Source organism: Hevea brasiliensis, chromosome 9 (genome assembly GCF_030052815.1).
Source record: "Hevea brasiliensis isolate MT/VB/25A 57/8 chromosome 9, ASM3005281v1, whole genome shotgun sequence".
Lineage (NCBI taxonomy): Eukaryota > Viridiplantae > Streptophyta > Magnoliopsida > Malpighiales > Euphorbiaceae > Hevea > Hevea brasiliensis.
Window position 1 is genome coordinate 26,305,988 of NC_079501.1, and position 17,513 is coordinate 26,323,500.

The following is a 17,513-nucleotide window of genomic DNA, read 5'->3' on the forward strand; positions in this document are numbered from 1 at the left end:
ATTAAATTAATTGAAACGGTTTTTCGATTTAACAATTGTTCGGGGATGGCACCAGCGGCGGCGTATAACGGTTACTTTTTTTGTTTCCCAAGTATTTTCATTTGATTTTCAATGAACAGAAATCTCAAATTTTTATTTATTTCCACTTACAGCATGGAAAGAACAATTAATTCTCAAAACAAATCGCACAGGGCTTTCCTTTTCCCTCCCTAAACCATTCCTTGCTCTCTCCTCTTGCCTCCCATCAAGATTCCATATTCTTCAAGATGCTTAGGCCTTTCTCCCTCTTCTCTCGCAGCAAGAAACCCTCAACCATCGCTTTCAAAGATTACTACATTAACTGGTTCACCACTCTCAAGAACACCCTCCTCCCACTCCTCCACCAATCCCTATCCTCTCCCACATCTCCGGCTCTCCTCTCCTCCCATATCAACCTCCTTCTCCACCACTTTCTCTCCTATTATGACTCCCTCGACCTCGCTGTTACCACGGATTCCAACAATCTTCCTTACCTTCTTTACCCTTCCTGGAGAAACTCCCTCGAAAAGCCCTTCCTTTTTCTTGGTGATCTCCACCCGTATATCTTCACCAACCTCCTCCGCTCATTCCTCGATAAAGAAAACAACTATGATGATGATTTCGAAAATGGGGTAAGGCCCTGGCAGGCTATGATGGCATGGAAGGACCCTTCAAAGAGTTTGATAATCAAGATTGGGCAGATTGAGCGTGGACTGAGGTTGATGGTGCCCGATCTTGTGGACAGAATCAAAAGGGCACAGGCAGGGTTTGTGAGGAGAGTTGCAGAGGATTGGGTGATTTATCAGGGAAATAAAGAAAAGATAGAGGTTGACGGGGCAATGAAGGTGGAAATGGAGGAGTTGGCAAGTGTTTTTAAGGATGCTAATCGGTTGAGAAGGAGTATAATATCAGAGATTGTTGGTGCGTTGAGCACATATCAGGGGGCTCTCTTTCTTGAAGCTTTGGCCAAATTTCTTATTGGGTTTAAGGACCCTACTTTTCTTCGCGAATTCGAAAGGTGCAAGGCTCCTATCAGTAAGCAAAATCTCAGCAATGGGTTTTGACTCGATTTACCTTCATTCTTTAGTTTCTTTTATTCAGGAATTTTGCAGGATAGTTGAATGGCCAAGTGGATCTCCAGGGTCAGTTATTCAATGCCTAATTCCAATTTCTTAGTTTGTTATTGGTTCTGCTAGAACCGTACCTTCGACTTGGAAATCTTGCTGGCAGGAGGACATTGGTCTTTAGCAATTAAAGAAAAGGCATAATTCAGCAAATTTAGGTTACTGGCTGCAGGAAATATTACTACTAATACGTTAAATTTCTATGTTGTAGGTAGTATTGCAACTTTAGTTTTTGGATCGGATTAGAAAAAAAGCTGTAAAACTTGAAATGATATGATTTTGGTCACTTGAATTTGTGAATATAATTAGTGGCTTGAACAACAAAGTCATGGAGAGTTGCTGTCCATATGTGGTTTAGGCATTGAAATTAGATTGGGCCCTGCTATTGTGTGCATTGGGTCTACATATAAATATATTCCAATAAGTGACTATTATCCATGGGACGGGCTGCGCCCAGGTAGCCAATTCCTGCGCACTTCTCTGTCCCAGAATTCTTAGTTGGGCTACAAAATCCTGGAGCATTTTTAAGCACAATCAAGACAAATTCATTTTTAAACAGAGCTCCCGAATCCCAATCATAAGATGTCATGAAATTCCTTTTTCACATAATGATGCCCAAGAATGCATAACTCCATCCCACATTCATAAAAAGGGATTTTATTTTATTTTTTTTTTTGTACTTTTGAGTTAGCCCACACATTCACCATTTTCGTTTTTCTTCGTTAGTTGCCTCTGGACCTTTAGGCTGTATTAAAAGCTATATCCAAAATTTCAAAGACATTGTTTTCTTCATTATTTTATATAGGTGAATGATATGTACGTCAGAGGAGGGCTATTGTTTCCATGACTACTGCGTCCTACTAGCAATGTGAATACCATGGGTAGGTTTTATCTAAGTTTAGATTTTTTTTTTAATGCTGGATTGAATTATTCTATTGCAAAAGAAGATTCTTGTGTACAACATTTCCAAAGTTAGCTCATCTATCCATGTCTTATTATTGGACCATGCATGTGCTTACCTGCGTTAATGTTATTTACTTAACTTTCTAGGATTGATCACCTGAATATGTTTGTTTGTTGTTTGATATTATTGCCTGTTTTAGAGTTTGGAAAAGATAAATGCCTGTTTTAATAAAAATAATTGCACCTGCACTGATCTATTGCTATACAATTTTGTATTATAGCAATAGATCTCCCTATCCAGAGATACAAAAATCTACATTTTAAGGATCCAACAACGTACATTTTCATTTTCTTTCTAATGTTTATAAAAAAATAATCATGATTATAGACAATAAACCAAACACATTAATAACAGGATTGGTCAAAATAATAATTGATTCCCAGATCCAAAACCTTGAGAAACATTTTCTTGATCCACTTCTCATCTTTTTTCAAGCAAGGGAACTAGGAAAAGAAAAACCCGACTGGGAATGAAAATTCTTAAGTGGTAAGAGAATATACCAAATTAAATTGATTTGGTAACTAAATCAGAGCTAAATAAAAAAATAAAAAAAAATAAAAAAAAACTTTTTGATAAACAGCTCTCTGGGTCGCTCTCGGCCAGTTGTATAGAAAACTATGGATTTTCCTTATTTATTATCTAGCTTCAAATTATTGCTGGTCCACTCTTATTTGCATGCATGCATGATCCTGTTCTCCCATTTGTTGAGGTTGTCCCTCTGTATGACCAGAATTATGGAAAGTGAATCCCATATAGCACATGTGCCAAAACAAGTGGTGCTAATCATTTACTCAAATTTCTGAAATTGCAACTTGCTTGCAAACAGGAGCTTCAATAATGGTGCGACCTAACTATTTAATTCTAGGTTCTTAAGATGTTTCTGAATCTGTCTTCTTCTTTCTTTCTTGTTTTTTTCTTATTTCTTTTTATTTTTTATAAGTAGCTCTATGGCGAACTTTCTCACTTCTTTAATTTGATTAAACACGTATATTCCATTCATACCAACACTAGCTAGGGAATTTAATTATAATTAAGGAAGAATAATATACTTTTCTTATAGTCTAGTCTCAGGATTTGAATTTTAGCCACAGGTGGAAGTAAACCCATTTGTCGAGATAAACATATATGGAGATTTTTTCCTTCTCTTTCATTATAAATATAATATAAATGTTATCCCCTGGCCAAGTTGATCACATTCTTGTTACCATGCATGCATTTGTCTTCATTTTCTCGTGCCCTCTCACAAACTGATACTTCTGCAATTTACTTATGGCCATGAAGATAGTTCAGAAGCTGTCTTCCTTGCCTCTTTGATAAGTTATCCCTCAAGCAAATTGCTTATCTTCTATTCACCGAAAAAATATAATAACATTAATTAAGTCATCCAAGTTGTTTATTGATCTTCCTGTCATCTTATCCTTCCCATGTGTGTGTGTCTGCACTTCTACATTTATTAATTAATTAGATTTTTGGCATAAGCCTGCACTAGATCCCTTCACATTCAAGACTGAAATATGATATAAGTGAGGGCCAACTTATCACACACCATACGGAAGTGGACTTGCTTTTCATTTCTGTCCAAGCTAGACGTTAATTAATTACCCAGGTTTTGATTATATTAACATAAATATTTTTTAGCGTGATCAAGCACTTGCAATAAGAGACGTTAATTGATTAAATTTTGTCATTTCCAAAAGCTAGCTAGGGTAGGTAGGAACAAGTTTTTCCATCGTCCCATCTTATCTATGTACTAAAAATTTACTATATTATTGAAGTTGATATATGAACTTTGAAAACCAGGAGCTAGGGCTAAAAATTAAAAGTAAGATGATGCTCAAGCAGTAATTTGATATGATATGTATAAAGGTAGGACCTTTGTTTCTGTATCTTCAATAAATATAACAAGACAAACCAAGCTTCATCGCTAAGGACAATAAGCTTTAGGACAATCATTATTAATAGTTTGTTGTTAGGGTTTTATCATTAATTGATAATTGTATCTAATTCGCAATGCCTCTGATCTGCTGGATTCATCATCTCTATGTGTAATCATATCATACGACTGTTGTGAATGACGATAAATGCTTTTGGAAAAAGATTGAAACTTTCATATTTGGTGGATGCATGCATATATCTAGAAGCTAATGTCACTACAGCTTGCAAATTACTACGCATGCAGAGACCTTTCTTGTTGAAAAGTAAAAAGCTTTCTCTCTTTCTCTCGTTAACAATCTCAATACCTTATTTGAGGACGTCTGGCAGCAGGTTTCTATTGTATAGTCTGGGCCATCATTCCCTCTTGAGAAAAGAAAAAAAGACAAAAAAAATTCACTAATCATGACCTTAATAGATTATATTGTCAACCAACCATTTTAGCAATTAGCGGTAGCTCAGTAATATGAGAGTCGTTTCCAATATTATAAAATCATGTTGAATTTTAGTTGAAACTAAATGAATTGAAAAAACTTAAAATTTTAAATTTATAATAATAAGAATTTCAAAATAATTTTTATATCTTTAAGAACTCTTAAGTATGAATAAGTACACACCGTCTTATTTTTATAAAAATTTTTAATTAATAAACAGAAATTGATGTTAGAAACTACAGCGTTACACAAAGGAAAATGAAAAAAAAAATGTAGAAGAAAAGGGAAAAAGCTTCTTGCTTCGGATTCAAATCGAAGCATTTAGCATCCTCCTAGATCATTTATATTCATCCATGCACTGGAGTGTAGAAGAGAAGAGATTGCAATTAATTTGAAGAAGCAAAAAGTACAGATTGGAAGCTGCCAAATGCCCACCAATTCTAATAAAATGTTCATACGGTTTCTATGAAACGTCAAAAAATAAATAATTACAGTGAAGTTGTAGATTATTAAAGCACGCTAGTACTTCCTTGGATGTTCTCTCAGGTTCTGAATTTTTCTATGGCTTCCAAAGACCGCAGGATGGAAAAAAGAGAATTCTTTATAATTAAACGTCGTTTTCTACAGTGAATAATTATTTCCTGAATTTTTTTGCCTTTTAGTTCCAAGTGCTTTGTATCTGTCAAAATATTTATATTAATTAAGTGCACCAGCTCTGCAAACAATCTTAAATTCTTCTCAGAATTTCAAGCCATCCATCCCAGGAATTGAAGAAGAAACTGCGGATGATTAACGCCTTCGGCACCGCCTTGCCTACTTTTGGTTTGGCTTTTTATAGCCTGATTTGAAATTTTCATAGTTTTGTAAATCATTCTAATTATAAAAGTGTTATTTATCAGCTACTTTTGGTGAAGAAAATCCATGCACTTTTCGCTCAAACCCAAACACTTACGCTTGCTTTAACATTTTCCATCTACCGCTTTCTTTCTGTTTTGCTTTGGCTTTCCAAGAGAAAGTTAAAACTAAAAACAAACGAGTTCCAGTCAGCACCAACTCACGTTTGCTTATCGCATCACTGCCGCCTCATCAGCCAACTTCCTCAATCCTCGTTGCTTGCGCCAAAGTGGGATCCATTTGCCATAGCGATGAATGGCTCTCAAAATTAGAGAAATATTTATATGGATACAGTCTACCATATTTTGCTTGTGGTAGAATGCAAGTTTCGGGATATTCTTGCGCATGCTTCGACCATTAGTTATGATTAATTAAAATTAATGAATTAATCGTTTTATTCTATTTAGACTTATTATTAAAATAATATCAAAAAAATATCAATTAAAATAATATTTAAATATATTTTTCTCAACGGCAACCTCAATGAAATTGCAAAACAGATCCATAACCTAAATATAAAAGAAATAAAAAATAAAAAGGAAAAAAAAAAAAAGGTCAAGTGATTGATGAAATATAATTAGATAGGAAAAAGTTGTATCAAATAGGAAGGAAATTGCCAAACTTTCAAAGTAGAACAGGTGTAGCATGTTTTCATGAAGTAGATATTGATATATTGTAGAATACATATGTTTGGTATAACCTGATTATTTGGTCGATATTGGTGGGGTTTACAAATTAATGCCTACCTTTACCTGCTATTTCTAATCTATCACTTTTGAAAATGACATACCCTTTACTTTTTTGTTTTAATTATTATTTATAACATATAAATTTTTAAGATTTTTCTTAATTACGTCTTATTTATTATGAATTCAAGATACAGAATATATAATAAGATTTAATTATTAAATATATAAATTTTATATAAATCTATATATTTATATGTTAAATTTATGATAGATTAAGCGTAAATAAGAATTTTTTAAAAAATAAAGATTTTTATATTTATTATAATTAGGAAAACGATGATAATTAATGGGTAGAAAAATTGTAATACCATGATTAAAAGTTGTGGACCATTTTTTCAACAAATTTATGATAAAAGTGAAAAAGAAGTTACACATCAAATCACCAAAGGCCATTAGCTACCTTCAATTAAAATTGTTGAATTCAATTACATAATAAAATTAGAAAAATTGAGCTAAGTGATGACAAGTTGCCAGTTGATTGCGACACCCTAAAGTCAAGTTAATTTTGAATTAATCACTAATATTAATAGTTTATAGCTAATCACCCATCATAATCCCATTATTATTAACAAACTCGCTCCAATGTGACTAAAAGGAGCAATTAAAACATTTTAAGCATCTAGTTAGGAACCAACCAAGAACTTTATCACATTGAAAGTTTGGACTAAAATTGTCACATCCGATTAAAGTTATTAATTTAGTTGATTTTCATAATAAATATATAGAGAGAGAGAACTGAATGTATTGTTAAAAGAAATAGACATTTTTCTATAAAATAAAAGCTATTAATGGTCCTCAACCACAATCTATAACCAAATAGCAAAATTAACATTAATACATTATGTTTTATAGAGAATTGTGAGTTTAGAGAATCAATCTAAATCAACATGTCTTCATCAGCTACGCCACCAATATAGCAATGTTTAATTATCGCTCGACTAACAATAAGTAGGATCAATCAATATATAATAATTAATATCAGAGAAGGAAAAAAAATATATTTTTTTCAATATTTCAAAGCTTTTGTTTTTTCAAATCTATTTCTTTAATTTGTGGTCTTTGTTGATGCACCTAAGCAAACGTCCCTAGTTTCTAGAGATCCTTAATTAAGATTTTAATTAATATATAATAAATTATCCACGTTACCATGACGTTTTTTTTTTATATATATATTTAATATAAAATTTTCATATATATATATAAAATTAATTAAATCGTATTTGATAAATATAAAAATTTAAATCTAAATATATAGATTTTATTTAATAATAATTTTTAAATATAATTAAATAAATTAAATAATTAATAACTATTAAAATAATTAATAGTTAACATCGTTAAACAGAGATATTGAGTTATGATTACACCCTTAATAATTATTAAATTATTTTTATATTAACTTTTTTTTTTGAAATAGTAATTTTTTATTTGAATTTCTTTTTTTAAGAAAAAGAGAGTATTATTAATTATTATAAGGCTAGACCCCAGTTGGCGATTCCACTTGCACGTGCACGAGCTTGACCTCGAGCAAATTTCAAAGAAAATTCTGTCGATTAAGCTCTACTTCACCTCCTACTTTTCGTGAATGCAAATTTCCCCATGGGTGGATTTTATATATATTTATTTATAGTCAAATTTAATTTATTTTTTTTAATTAAGTTTGACTGAGTCTTGAATTTGAAATTTAATTTTACATATTTTAATCATTTCAATTTTAAAATTATTCAATAAAATTTTTGATTATTTTTAAATAATATTTAAATTCTTTTTTAAATAACAAAATACCTCATCTAAAATTTAAACCGTTAATATATATATATATATATAACAGTTTAATCTCATTTTAGAACCGTCAGTGCGATCTGCATCACAGTTTAAATTCATTTTAATTTGAAATAATATCAGTTTAATGATTTTAGTTTGAAACCATTTTAGTTGAATTTAATTTCAGTCCGACTCTAAATTGGGGCGTGATATTGTTAAAATATAATAAAATTTTAGATATTATTTATTTAATTTTTAATGTAAAAAAATTAAAAAATTAAATATAAACTCAATATAAATTAAAAAAAAAATAATCAAATAAATTTTCAACATATATTTCACTTCAAATTAAAGCATCCGGACAATTCTAGTCTGGTTCCTATGGCCGGGTCTAACTAGAAGGTTCATAGATTTGAACAGTATGCAAAATCTATAGATTTTTATACGGTGCTGCCATGTGAATAAATTTTTTTCTTTTCTTGGTGTTGCTATTTAGCACCTATAGATATTGTTATATTTTATATTAAGTATTTAATTTTATTTAATTTTATTTTTTTATTATTATCTCAATTTTTATATAATTATTAAAATTTTAAAACTCTTATACATTTCATTTTATTATAAAAATTTAAAAATTATATTTTTTAAAGTCAATATATATATAATAATAATTTTTTATATTAAGTATTTAATTTTTAATTTATTTTCTTCTTAAGTATTGTTATTATTGCCATTGTTATCTAAATTTTCTTATTTAATTAATTATTAAATCTATTTATCTAACATAAAAGAAAAAATCTATCACATGATAACACCATAAAAAAATATGCAGTAGATATATTTTTTTTATAATGTTATTATGTGATATAATTTTTCTTAATTTTATCACGTTACATTTATCATATAAAAATTGTTATACTTTATAATTATAATAATAATTATTTTTTATATTAAGTATTTAATATTTTTTATTTTTTTAAAATATTTTTATTATTTGACAATGTTATCTCAAATTTATGTTTGTTAATTTAATTATTAAATTTTTATAAGTTTCTTTCTAATGTTTCATAATTTTATAAGTATTGTGCAACGCATGAACATTTTAAACAATGAGCAGCCACCTTCACAGCTAAGCCAGCGAGTAAAAAATTTTAAAACAATTGAGCGCGTACCTCATGTCACGTAGAAATCGCGAACAGCAGAAGATTTCGTCGTGATTATCGAGAAAAACCAACCAACCAACCAACCAACCGTATCTGGGCCCTACAACAACCTCCCAGCGTCTGAATTGTAATTCCCAGTTTTACCCTCTTGTTTCCTTTTACCATATCTATCATTGGCGAATGGCTAGTGGTTACCCTTTGAAATTTATAAAATATAGAATAAATTATAATTAAAATTTTAAATTATGGTAAAATTTATAAATTAATTCTTAATTTATTTTTAAGTAAATTAATCATTAGTTCTATTAATTACGTTTTAATTTAAAAATATTTAATTTTTAAAATTAATTTTACTAACAGAATAATTTCTATGCTTAAATTTTATAATTAAGTAATTATTTATTTATATTTATATATTTATATGTGTTATAAATATTAAATATTTTTATAGTTATAATTATTTATACATAGATTAGTAAAAATAGGTCATAACAAATTACAAATATTAAATATTTTATATTTGTAATTATTATGTATAAAATGTTAAAATAGTGCTTAACAAATAATATATTTTATTAAATTTTTAAATTTTTTACATTATGGTATTTAAAATTTTATTTTATTTATAATAATATTTTGTACTAAAATAAATAATTATAAACAAATTTTTAAGGTGATTTCAAAAAAACATTATGCAAAGATTTTATTTTTATATGATGTAATATAATTTATTTGACAATATATAATCATACAATTTATTTATAAATTATAAATAATATCAAATTACATTTAAATTAAATTTTCATTTCAATTAATCGTTTGACAAGCGCATTATTATCTATTTATTATTTTATAAAATATATAATTATTTAAATATAAAACAAATAATTACTTAAATATAAATTTAAATAAATTTATTATTTTACTAATAAAATAAAATTTTTAGAAATTATTTTTTAAAATTGAAAAGTAGTTAACGATATCAATTAATTTTATTTTTAATTTTATAATAATTATTTATAAAGTATATAAAAATATTAATTATAGTAATATATTATTATTAATTATATAATATTTATTTAATAATATACTAATAAAATTTTGGTTGAATTCTAATTGAACTTTAAACTTTTAATCTTTTACCTTTATCGATTCAATAATTTAAAATCTTACTTATGATATTATTTTTTATTTTGAAAAAAAATTATAACATACAATTGATTTCAATTACACCGTATTTGGAAAAATTATTAGAGGAAAAGAAAATAAAGAATATATTTTTTTATTACCTTTTTTAAGGGATTTATTACTCTTGTTTAATTAAGTGAAGAGTGAAAGGAAATCTATATATATTTATCATTATGTTCTTTATTTTTTTTTTATTTTTTATATAGAGATATACAATATATAATTTCAAAATAAAAGTATACTTTCCAAATTTATTTTTTATTTTCTCTTCAAATTAAAAAAAATATATATAATAAAAAATAAAAATTAATTTTCCCTCTTTCCTTTATTTTATCCTCTATTTCTAAAAATAGAAAAAAATTCTATTTATTTTTCTCAAATTATTTTTTTTCCTCATATTCAAATAGAGGGTTAAAGTTTAATTTTATAACGTTATTTAGCTCTTTTTTGAATGTGTGAAAAATAAGAAAAAAAATAACTAGTTTAAATTAATCAAAAAATAACATTTTTCTTTGTTTTGAAAATAGTGAGAAAATAAAAGAAAAATGCAAAATAATGCTTATTTTCCTCATATTATTTTTAAATTAAATCATAGAGAAAATAGAAAAATTAAGAAAAAAAATTTATTATACATAATAAAATTAAAAAATTAATTTTTTTATTTAAGTTTTATATAAATATATATAGAATAAAATTAAAAATTCATCTCAAATTTCTTTCTTTTGTTTACTTTTTTATATTTCAAATAAGAAAAATAATTTATTTTCCTTCCTTTTTATTTTTTAATCCACATATAAATAAAAAATAAAAAATATAAAATCCATCCTTTATTTTGTTTCCTTTCTAAAAACTTTCCCAAATATAATTTTATTTTTTAAAATAGCCTAAAAAATTATAAAACCTTTACAAAATAGGAAATAACTTTTTTTTTTACTGTTTTTAATTTCCATTTGTAAGCAAAAATGCCAACGGTGCATGAAAGCGACAGAAGCGCGAAATCTGCCTGCAAAATACAAGGTGGGCCCAAACTGACATGTGGACACATCACTCACAGATGGCACCATTTTAATAATTGTTTAGGATCCATCCACACGTATCTGATTCAAGCTGGGGCCAATAATCACTCTACACCTATTCATCTTCTTCTTAACTTTTTCTTATTGTTTTTTTTTTTTAAAATTTTTCATAAACAGAATTAAATAATTTAATTTTTTTTTTTAAAATGGTGTTTCCTTATTCGACAACCTGGTAGTATAGAAGAGGAGGTTACGTCTATCTATGGGCTATCAATCTCTATAAATACCCTTTATTTTCGCCTTCATTTCCTTCCTTCCTTCCTTTTTCACTTTTCCTTTCCCTTCTCATTATTCAGTTTCTCATTTCTTTCTCTCCGCCTGCTGCTTGCCTTTCCTGCTTTTTTTCTATATTGGGATTTTCTGTTTCTGATCTGACAACTGCATTTAGAGATCACTTCTCTTGTTGGTTCGTAGGAAAACGATAACAGACGACGCAGGATCACGTCTTGTCAACACGTGGGATTAGGTATGTAAATGTTTCTTACTTTCTTCTGCTTGCTTATATGTTTTATATATTTTTACTTGTGGAATCTGAAATTTTCGGGTTTCATTAGCATTACTGTTATTTTCATTTTTAACAACTTAAACAAAAGGTGAATGCTTTTCTAAGATCCATGTTGACCTATAGCTCTTTCTGGTTAAACATGAAAAACCCATGATTTGAAGGTGAACCCGTTTCTCTTTGGTTCATGAAAATTTCATCTTTTTTGTTAATCTACAAATGGAGATCCTTGACGTATGGTTATCGCATCATAATTTTAGGGGTAGCTAGTCTACCTGTTATTTTGAGGTTTTCTTGGCCCATTGGGAGTTCCGGGACCATAGGTGGTTGTCGACTTTTGAGAGCCTATGGTTTTTGATGAAATGATTCTGTGACTCCATCTTAACAATATATACAGAATTTGGAGGTATTTATAATGTGAATTAATAGACGATTGATTTTGACAGCCCATTTGTATGTTATGTTTATTGTACCAATAAATATTTTTGTCTTTGTCGGTTGTTCTTAACCAGCTAATTTTGTTCAGGTTTCGAAACGTGTGTTAATCGTTTTATTTTGATGTGACCTGATGAGTGATGACTCTTCAACAGCAATGCTCTATGATTTGCTGACTTTTTATAATGTGTTACAATATTGTTCTGCCTTGGAAGTTATAAATAATGGTGTGATTACACAGATTAACCTTTTATATTTTTAAAACCTCAATTGTATTCCTAAATTTGATTTTGTTAATAGTTAATTAGATATAGAAAAAAATGATAAAAATGACTAAAGTTTCTCTGGTTTAATTAGTCAAATGATCCAAAAAGGAAACAATGTATATGTATATGACAGAGAAAGATGAGGGAGAGATGACAAATGGGAGGATAATTTTGGCATTTAATTTTAAATTAGAGTTTGACTTTTTTTTTTTTTTAATCTTTGATTAATGAGAAAGTAAGAAAATTTTAGATCAAAAGACTAAGTTGTTAATATAATCAATAGTTGTAATCATGATATTTTAAAAATATGTGAATTAAAATGTGTATTTAACTAAGTCTAAACCTCAAAGACAGAATAATAAAATAGCCTTTTCCATTTTGATTTGAAATATATAAAGTAAAAGTTTATTTATTGACATTTTAGTTTGTTTCCAGAATTTTTTTTTTTTGAGGTTTTTGAGTTCTTTCTCTTGGTGGGGGTTGAAGTCTACGGTCGTATTGGCAGTTGCAGTGTCTCCTGTCATCATGGGAAAAATGAAAAATTCATTTTCCATCTGTTCTTAATTATTTTTGTTGATGAAAATTTTATGCAACAATGAAAGGTATGCATTATTAGATCTACAAGCAAAATAGCCTTTTCAATGGCCCACGTAGACCCATCATATGCATCGTACACGTATACAAACAACTCTATATACATACACATATTTCATAGTATGAAGTCATGTATTATGTCCATTGCTGCTGCTATGCCAATTGGGAAGTCCCAGAATTATTTGCCGTTCATGTCTTCTCCAATAGGTGGCCGTATCTAGACAAAGAAATGACATCTCTGGTGTAGTGGGTGAGATGGAGCATATTTAGAGATAATTATATACAAGTTAATTTTGTATTTTGTTAGAATTATATATGTGGTTCTATAAGAGTTCATCATTATTGTATTCTTTGCTACATAATTCTTGTTGTCTTTCTCTAGAGCTTTTAAAAAGAATGCAATTTTTGTTATATATGTTTATGCCTTTTGATACTATAGGGATTCTTGATTAATTACCTTCACATAAAATTTACCTTTTCTTCAATAAAACTAAGCAGCCTTGATTCACCTCTTGAAGAAAAGGATTTTCCTTGTAATCTCTGTGTCAGTTCTTTTATAATGAGAATTGATTTATATTTCCTTGTTTAATACACAAGGTTTCATTGGCCTTCTTTGCTCCCAAATTAAGCTCATGGTTATTTTTTTCATATATAGCAAGTTTTTTTTTTTTTTAAATAAAAAAATCTTAAATCAATTTCATTGCAGACTGTCATTTTGATTAATGCGTAGTAGGACCCCAGTTAGTACTTGTTAAAACATGGCGTTTTTTCAACCTGCAAAATTTTTATCTCAACAAGGGAATATTGATTAAACTTGGCTCTTTTCTTATTGAACTCAGCAGACATTTGGTGCATTTTATAGGAGCTACATACCATAACTTTCTCAAGGATCCCTGTGTAGATAATGATCAGCCACCTGCTATAAATGCGTTGTACCTCTGGGGATGAGAAGGTAGAAATATTTGATAGTATGTCCTGTACTTATTTGGAAGCAAGTTTAGACTTCAAATTAATGATTTGCGGTTTTAGCAGTTTTCAGGAAGCCGATGCTTGATGGACTGCTTTCCCAGCAGTAGTGACAAGAAAACATTGAAGAGGTGGTTTTTCATCGATAAAAGAGTTGGCTAAAAAGTACCGTGTCTACGCCTAAGGTGCATATATCTGTGTTTTGGCTGGGTGGCTATTAGTATCCAACACTTGATTTTATTACACTTTGGAAGTGCTTTATAAGTAGTATTCTGGATTCAATGGACATGAAGTCAAATAATTCATCTCCAGTTCTCACTGATCCTGCACCAATAAACAAGTCAAGACTCGGCATCCATTCTAATCTGCTGCCTTACCCACAATCTGGAGCTTCTTTTTCCTCTGGCAAGCACATAAATATTCCGAGAAAAAAACCAGGAAAGCTTGATGATGTTCGCTCTAATGGATGGCTGGATGCCATGAAATCCTCATCTCCTCCTCGTAAGAAGCTCATTAAGGATTTCAACTTTGACGTTGCTGCAGATGACACTGACGTTGCTTACTTCTCCTGGATGGTATACTTGGCTTAATTTTTTATAAATTCATAGGGCGTTGTGAGAGTTCTAAGTTTAGTGTATACTATTTTGTTGATACATTTTATAAAGATGGAATTTGTTTTAGTACATTAAGTGATTGTTTCTGTTTATATCATTCTATTCATAATTTTGTTTCATCTTATTTCTGAATCTGCAGCTTAAGTACCCATCAGCACTTAACTCGTTTGAGCAAATTACAAATTTTGCAAAAAACAAGAAGATAGCAATATTTCTAGATTATGATGGGACTCTTTCTCCAATAGTTGATGACCCAGATCAGGCCCTTATGTCTGATGATGTATGAATTGCCCTTATATCTTTTGGATGTTTAATAACAGTTTTCCTAATTTTCCTGTTAAAAGTTCATCTTTACCACATTGATATTAAGATTAATTGTTTTATTTTCAGATGCGTTCTGCTGTAAGAAATGTTGCAAAGTATTTTCCAACAGCAATTATTACTGGAAGAAGCCGTGATAAAGTAGGTGGAGAATTCCTCAACTGAGATTTAGGATTTGCATTTGCATATTGTGTATTAATGATCTGGTAATTATTTGGTTACCCTTGGGATGCTAACTTACTACATATTTTTTGCAGGCATATGAGTTGGTAGGACTAACAGAACTATATTATGCTGGTAGTCATGGAATGGACATCATTGGCCCTATCAATAAGGCAGTGTCCAATGACCATCCAAATTGTATTAAATCCACTGACCAACAAGTATGCGATGATTACATCTTATGCAAATCCTCATATTTTTCACTCCCATAACACTAGCTGATCTGTTATGATGTTGTTGCAGGGCAAGGAAGTAAATCTGTTCCAGCCTGCTAGAGAATTTATACCTATGATCGATGAGGTGCTTATTTTATTTTTTGTTTCATTTAGTTATGATAAAAGGCATGTGAAAACATATAATTCATTTGATTTGGATTGTGCAGGTTTTTAGAACCCTTGTGGAGAACACTAAAGAAATCAAAGGTGCAATAGTTGAGAATCACAAGTTTTGTGCTTCTATACATTACCGTAATGTAGATGAGAAGGTAAGGAATGCTGAGGATTCATATATTTTTCTTTTTCTTTCAAAGAAATCTCTCCTGCTGATTGCCCTTTAATTTTGGCCATCAAGTTTTAATATGTTTTCTACTTGAATTGATTTCAGAACTGGCCAACTATTGCACAATGTGTGCATGATATTCTAACACAGTATCCTCGTTTACGTCTAACTCATGGCCGGAAGGTAATATACTGTTCTTTTTTTTATCCATCAATGATATAATTTTTAAATATCAACTCTTTATTGACAAATGTTTTTATTCTGGACGTGTTTTTCTGTGTTTGTTAGGTTTTAGAGGTCCGTCCTGTGGTTGACTGGAATAAAGGGAAAGCAGTTGAATTTCTGCTTGAATCTCTTGGTATGTACTCTCATTCTTGGTGATATCTAATATGTGCCAATTGATTGATTAACTTATTTATATTAAAATATCATATGCTTATTTGAATGGAGGATTTTTCTGGTGTAACAGTAAAGTTTCTCCATTTGTGACCTGAAAGTCACATGTTTGAGCCATAGAAACATCTTTGTAAAGCAGGGATAAGGTTGTAAGGCTGTGTTCCTCAACCCTCCCCAAAGTCTACAAGTGTGGGATGTTTCGTATACTGGGTTACCCTTTTATAATCATTTGAATCAACTATAAAAATGGCAATGCAGGCCTCAGTAACAGGGATGATGTGCTCCCAATTTACATTGGTGATGACCGATCTGATGAAGATGCATTCAAGGTATTGAATTATTCAGACTTAAAAATGAGAAATTTTTATGCAGTAGAAGTGTGATAATTTGATGCTACATTAGGTGTTGAGAGAAGGAAATCAAGGTTATGGCATTCTAGTGTCTTCTGTACCCAAAGAAACCAATGCATATTACTCCCTAAGGGATCCAGCAGAGGTGCAAACATTAATTATAAATTTACTTTCATTTGCTTAATGCTATTTTCTGGTCTAATCATATTAATGTTGTTCAGGTAATGAAATTTCTGTCATCGCTGGTGAGATGGAAGAAGCTAGGAGAGGGGGCACGCTCCATGAACAATAGATGGAGTATTTAATATAATAGCAATAGACATTTAATTTTAAATTTTACGGATATAAAAGGACTTTTTTGTTTTTTTTTTCTGCAGACAGGTCTAAACCTGTTCATTTTCTCAACCGAGTCTGACATTATGTTATTAACATATATAAATCACTAGTTGTAAGGTTGAATTTTGTTAATGTCTTTTTGCTTTATGATTAGCTTTATCTTGCACAATTCCCAATTCTATTATTTGTTGTTTAACTGAGGATGGAAACTGTAACCATAATTATGTTAGCAATGAAGCTCAATTTATAAAAAATTAAAAAAAAGAAGTTTCTACTGAAATATTATTTTTTATAACGTAAATTATATGTTTGTTAATAATTATTTGTTGCTACCAACGAATGCTGCAGTGGTATTACTTGCTTAATGGATATAGTAATGTCAACTTTTTAAGCCTTTGGATTGAACCCAAAAATCGACTTACGAATTAGAAATGCTTAATTAGTATATAAATCAGGTTGATTTTAGGTATTCAAGCAATATGGGATCTTTACTTCACATGCCCTTCACCTTTTCTTCAGAAAGAACCTGAACTCTAATATTACTTAAGCTTTTAGACATAATTCAAAAATCGACTTGTAAATTAAAAATATTCGATTAATATATTTAAGATGTGAATTCTTTACTTTCTGACTTGTGTCAATCCAATTGCAGTTTAATTTAAATCAATCTAAGTTGGGTTCAACTTCGGTTCTGACTTCCGACCTGG

At 29.4% G+C, this 17,513-nt stretch overlaps 2 protein-coding genes across 15 annotated transcripts; both read left to right on the forward strand.

Annotated features, from left to right (window-relative positions):
• The first annotated feature begins 34 nt into the window (after positions 1-34).
• On the forward strand, positions 35-2,124 carry LOC110650219 (protein INAPERTURATE POLLEN1). Its single transcript, XM_021805081.2, has one exon. It carries the CDS (start codon positions 267-269, stop codon positions 1,080-1,082), a length of 816 nt encoding a protein of 271 aa, XP_021660773.2. The 5' UTR covers positions 35-266; the 3' UTR covers positions 1,083-2,124.
• A 9,368-nt stretch (positions 2,125-11,492) lies between these two features.
• On the forward strand, positions 11,493-16,975 carry LOC110650217 (probable trehalose-phosphate phosphatase F). Of its 14 annotated transcripts, none has more exons than XM_058153577.1 (14): positions 11,493-11,772; positions 13,946-14,055; positions 14,136-14,203; positions 14,338-14,644; positions 14,823-14,963; positions 15,074-15,145; positions 15,262-15,387; positions 15,470-15,526; positions 15,609-15,710; positions 15,830-15,907; positions 16,013-16,082; positions 16,379-16,449; positions 16,523-16,615; positions 16,692-16,975. In XM_058153577.1, the coding sequence occupies exons 2-14, from the start codon at positions 14,029-14,031 to the stop codon at positions 16,773-16,775; spliced, it is 1,296 nt and encodes a 431-aa protein (XP_058009560.1). In that variant the 5' UTR covers positions 11,493-11,772; positions 13,946-14,028; the 3' UTR covers positions 16,776-16,975. The 14 variants fall into 14 exon arrangements, with proteins under 14 accessions (XP_058009560.1, XP_058009556.1, XP_021660767.2 ...); XM_058153576.1 differs by having other exon boundaries at positions 11,499-11,772; positions 14,133-14,254; positions 14,382-14,644; XM_021805079.2 differs by having other exon boundaries at positions 11,499-11,772; positions 14,136-14,254; positions 14,382-14,644.
• The last annotated feature ends 538 nt before the right edge of the window (positions 16,976-17,513 follow it).